This window comes from Durio zibethinus, chromosome 14 (assembly GCF_047325235.1).
Source record: "Durio zibethinus cultivar Kanyao isolate XHJ-2024 chromosome 14, ASM4732523v1, whole genome shotgun sequence".
NCBI lineage: Eukaryota > Viridiplantae > Streptophyta > Magnoliopsida > Malvales > Malvaceae > Durio > Durio zibethinus.
In genome coordinates this window covers 3,127,595-3,133,114 of record NC_143175.1, presented here as the reverse complement: position 1 = coordinate 3,133,114, position 5,520 = coordinate 3,127,595, and the positions used below count along the sequence as shown (strand labels likewise).

Genomic DNA, 5,520 nt, shown 5'->3' with positions numbered 1-5,520 from the left:
TTGAGGATTGATTTGCATGAAATTTAAAGACACAAAAGAGAAGATGATTACGAGATTTCCATTACAAGTAGAGCCAAAGATGTTTAGCATGAAAACAAATGATTAATGGAATTTTAGTCAATGTGAATATTGTTACCAATAGTGACTCAAATCCCATAATAAATTTGTTTGAAATTGATTAGATATTACTTGATGGATAAGAAGACTTACAAAAGAAGAATTCTAAGAAAAAATAATTTTTAATAGGCAAATTTGTATGCTTATAAATAGGTAAAGTCTCTATAAGATTAAATATGAAAAAAAAAGATGTAAGAGAATTACATCTTATGGGTGTGTATGTTTGAATGTTTGTGAGTGGACTAGAAGAGATTTAGAGGGTCTACATAAATATGGTGCATGTGGTGCACATGAGTATGTATTTGCTTAGGTTGAGAATACTCCATAAGATTAAAAAATATTAAGAGGACTTGTATGTATTAATTATTGAGTGAGATTGATTTAATGTATATTTGTAATTCTCTACAACTAATAAATTTTTTTTATCTGTAGATGTAGGTCAATTGGATTGAATCATATTAAATTATCTTTTGTATGATTGATTGATCGTTTGATTTAGCATTCGTTAGTTTGATTGATCAGAGGTTTTTTGCCTGACAAGAATTTCCTCTTAAACTTTTATATTTTTTAATTGTTGGAATGTTGATGGACACCTTAATATAAAAGGTGTATCCACCAATGAAACTTATACTTAGAGTATTTCTTCTACAATTAATGGGATAAAAAAATAAAAATTTTAGATTTATTTCTCATAATTTTTCTAACTTTTTTATATTTTATTGGGGTAAAATACAAAATTTATTAAAATTTTAAATAACTTATTAATAATGAAAATTAATTTTCAAAATTTCAAGGGGGCAGTTGCCCTTATTGCCTCAACCTGGATCCAACCAACAGCACAGACCCTCTTTAAGTAAGGTCGTATTAAGCCAGGCTTTAATTTTTCCTTTGGAGGCCTACTTGTGTAGAGAAATAATTTTTAAGTGCTTTTTAAATTAATATTTATTGTACATATAATTTTCATGTATTTTATTAATAAAATTTTAGATATACGAATGAAATAAAGACACAAATAATAAGTTGGAAGAAAAGGTTTAAACAATCAATTTAAATTGCACATTTAAGGAAAATAAGAAATTTATTAATTAAGAGTAAAATAAGAAAAGGCGAAATGAGCAAATGACACAATTATTTTTTGTTTTTGACATTGTCAAAATTTAAAACATGATAATTAAAAGTTTAACATTTTATTACCGAACCACATCTAAACGAGACATAAGTATCGATTAAGCAAAAGCATCCTTGTTGGGTTCGCAACACAAATTGAATGTTAAACCAGACTTATCCAACTTTCCGTGAATAAGTTTATGGAAACGTTCCGCCATCAAAGGTGTGAGATAATTGCTCCAATCTCCCACCACTCCCTTCCGAAAGTAGGCCTTGTTTGGGGTCCCAAAGGGTGTTTGCCACTCTTGTTCACCTCTAATTCTTTCAAGTTCTCAAAGCTGCACAATTAGACAATTTCTTCAACTATTCCTTGTTTCTCTTCCTCTTCAGAGAATGGAAACCCCAAGAACTCCGCCAACTCCTTTGTGTGAGAAACGATGTTTTCCTTAAGATCTTCATATTTTACAAACAAGATTTTGATGGGATTGTTTTGTTTTGCCTCCCAATACCCCAAAACATGATCACATAAAGGCCCGAAGCTATGAATTACTTGACAGAACTTCTCGAAAGCTTCATCTAGTGATATTTGCTTCACATTTTCAGGTCGAAGTTTGTCACTAAAATGCCAATAAGATATGAACATGTCCAATGGATTTCTACATGCATACACAATTTTGCAGTTGGAATCTTTAACAATGGAGGTTGGCAAAGAAGCATATGAAATATGGGTTGAGAAAATCCTTGGATTACAAGTGTTGTTTCCAAGATATGGAGAAGGGTTTCCCAAGCATACATCAAACTCAAAAAAGGGTACAAGTTTGTGAGGATTTGAACTCAACAAAGGGTTGCCTTCAAGGGCAAAATGATTGCAGTTTACTGAGGTAAAAATCAGTGATTCAACCAAGTAGTGCCACATTTGGGGGCAGTTGCAAGAATAATATCATTATCAAGTGCTTGGAAATGTTTTTGGAAAGAAAGCATGGCTTTAAACACCTGGAAGGACACCAAAAACCTTAGTAGAAATAATGAGAACCTCCATACCAGTATTTCTTTTTGGGGAGGGTTTGCACCAATTCTTGGAATTCATCATCCCATGACTCTTCTTGATCTCCTTGCCTTGCTGATAAAACATTATTGTTCTTGCAGATTTCTGTTGTCTCCATCAGAAAATTGAAGATAGAACAATGGGGGAAGCGTTACTAGAATGGAATCTATACCGCAATGAATTATGAATCATTGACTTCCACTCAAGTGTTACTCAACATATATAATGAACATTACAAAAGTTAGATGGGCTCTTCCTCTCTATTTTATTTTTTAAATAATGCGTTGATTATTTTGGAAGAATTAAATTATCATTAAGATGAGAATATATAATATTTCTATCTGATTGTAAGAATTTAAAAAAATTTAAACTGAATTTTCTGAATAAAAATACACATATTTATCATGCACAGATTGAATTATGTGATATTTTATTATCTGACAAAAGCTTTAAAGATCACCTTTTAATATCATTTTATGCGATATGAAACTTGTAATGGAATGGATAAAATTTAATTATGAGATTTATTAGAGTATGAGTCAGATCAAGTGAATACAAATTCATTTGTATATTCACATAAATATTATCTAATTTCTAACATGAATTGAATTAAAATTTTACTTTTAATTGAATATCACATAAGTATTTATAATAATAAGAAATTACCTTACTAAAAAGGAGCTTGTACTTCTATGAATTATGAATCAATGACTTTTTTGCAATTGTTATTCAATATAAATAATGAACGTCACAAAGCTTAGGTTAGCTCGTTTTCTTTCTTTTATTTTTTAAATAATTTATTTATTTATTTATTTTTAGTAAAGGAAAATTTTTTCTGTCAAATATAAGTTACAATTTTTCAAACATATCAGCCTTGGCTACATGATAAACCCAAAAAAAAAAAAAAGATGAGTATCTGACTCCTCTGACGTGAGGCAGCTGCACTAGAAACAAAGATGCAACTATGCTAGTCTACCAGGACTACTGATGAACATGGACACTTCGTAAAGTTAAACTGCTAGTGATTAACAAAGAAGAAAAATTGAGCACACCCTAAAGCTAAAATGGTTGTGATGACTCCATAGGAAAAAAAATAAATAGAGGACAACATAACAAATCATAAACATATAACTTGACATGCATACGACACCATCATTTTCATTAGACTGCCACCACCTCATGCAGCTGCCTGGCTCGGTCCATTTGATCTAAACCCACGACCCCTTCCACGATATCCCCTGCCGCGGCCATGACCACGGCCACCTTGGGAAGGGGCTTCATAATTGTACCCTCCATCTTGCTGCCTATCAAACTGAGGTCCATTGTATCCTCCACGTCCACGGCCACGGAAACCACGTCCTCTTCCTCGACCTCTACCCCTAGCATAGCCACGATTCCGGTCCCAGCCTCCATCCTCATATTCAGCAGAGACAAAACCATTCCCTCTACTCCTTGGCCTTCCTCTACCACCATGGCCCCTACCACGGCCATTAGGTGAGCCCTCTCCTTCCTGATCAATTTCTATGGATGCCTTCACCTGATCAGCTGGTAGTGGAGGCTCATACCCAAGTGTAGGAACGTACCCGACAGAGGACGTATTCAGTTCTTTTTTTGAAAGGGTTATAGTGATCATTGACACATGCCTTGTGGTCTCCAATGGAAGAAGTCCTTCCTCCAAAGGCTCCCACATATCTGTTATATCCGTGGATCCAATCCATGAAATCTGATGTAGACCGGCAATTCTTCTCTTAATTAACTCCACAATAGTCACAGTCTTGTTGATGGCTCTTCCCATTGCCTTAAAGACTACTTCACTCGAGCCCCTTTCCTGGAGCAGAGTCATGGCATAAGTGATATAACTACGCATCCGGCCTTGACTCGCAATCCGAATCTCATACTCGTCAATGGGTGTCTCTGCTTTCGGCTTCTCTACTCTCTGGTAACGATCCATCTTTAATACGTTGTTAATGGAGTATCAAAAGAAATATTGGGGGGGTACGCTCCACCAAGAGAGAGCCCTCTTCTACGGTTTATTTTTCTTTCTTTCACACCCTAAAGCCTAATTTATTGATTATTTTGAATGAATTAAATTTTCATTAAGATGAGTACATATAATATTATTGTCATTATGTGAAAATTAATGAGAAATTATATTGTATTCTTTAAATAGAGATACAAGCATTTATCATGCATGAATTAAAACCATATGATATTTTATTATCTAACGAAAGTTTTAAAAATCACTTTTTAATATCATTATTCTGAGTATATATAATGAGCGCCATAAAAGCTAAAGGCCTAATCTTTTTACTCTTATTTCTTTAATATTTATTGATTATTTTGGATAATTTAAATTATAATTAAGATAAGTACATATAATATTTTTGTCTCTAGGTGGAAATTAATGAAAATTCGTACTAGATTGTTTGAGTATAGATACACTCGTTTATCATACATAAACTAAATCATGTGATATTCTAATATCAGACAAAAGTTCTAAAGTTCAATTTTAAAATCATTTTATGTACTATGAAACTTGAAATAAAAAAAAATTAATTAAGAGATTTATTGGAAAATAAGTCAGATCCAGTAATGGATCCAAATCCATTAGTACATCTACGTAAATATTATCTAATTCTTAGCGTGAATTGAATTAAAATTCTATTTCTAATAAAATTTTACATAACCATCTATAACAACGAGAAATCTTACTAAAAAGGACTTTATACTTGAATGAATTATAAGTCAATAACTTCCTCTCAAGTACTATTCAATATATATAATGAACGCCACAAAAGCTAGCAGCCTATTCTTTTTTTTTTTCTTCTTTTTCAATAATTTATTGATTGTTTTGAAAGAGTTGAATTATAATTAAGGTAAGTAAATATAATATTTCTGTCTCTATATAGAAACTAATGATAATTCATATTAGATTTTTTTGAGTATAGATAAACTCATTTATCATATATGCATTAAATCATGTGATATTGGATTATTAGATAAAACTAGTTTTAAATATGTGTGATGCACAAAACTATATTAATATATCAATAAATCTTATATAAAAATGAGTTTTTTAAAATTTATATAAGTTATGAAATTTATGAACAACTCATAACTTATATAATCATATTTATTTAAATTTATATATATTTTAATATAATAAAATTAATTAATTACATATTGAATATACTTTTGCAATTATTATCAGTTATAAAAAAAAACTCAAACTATAGTTTATTAAATTCAAA

At 31.1% G+C, this 5,520-nt stretch overlaps 1 protein-coding gene and 1 pseudogene across 1 annotated transcript; both read right to left on the bottom strand.

The window, feature by feature from the left end:
* Nucleotides 1-1,343: 1,343 nt before the first annotated feature.
* LOC111294672 (cytosolic sulfotransferase 15 pseudogene) lies at nucleotides 1,344-2,413 on the bottom strand (annotated as a pseudogene).
* An 805-nt stretch (nucleotides 2,414-3,218) lies between these two features.
* Nucleotides 3,219-4,260, bottom strand: LOC149514961 (uncharacterized). Its single transcript, XM_089743173.1, has one exon. It carries the CDS (start codon nucleotides 4,218-4,220, stop codon nucleotides 3,447-3,449), a length of 774 nt encoding a protein of 257 aa, XP_089599299.1. The 5' UTR covers nucleotides 4,221-4,260; the 3' UTR covers nucleotides 3,219-3,446.
* Nucleotides 4,261-5,520: the final 1,260 nt, after the last annotated feature.

Bases quoted from the DNA above. Each gene is read 5' to 3' on its own strand.
- LOC149514961 (XM_089743173.1), bottom strand. From the start codon at position 4,220: ATGGATCGTTACCAGAGAGTAGAGAAGCCGAAAGCAGAGACACCCATT.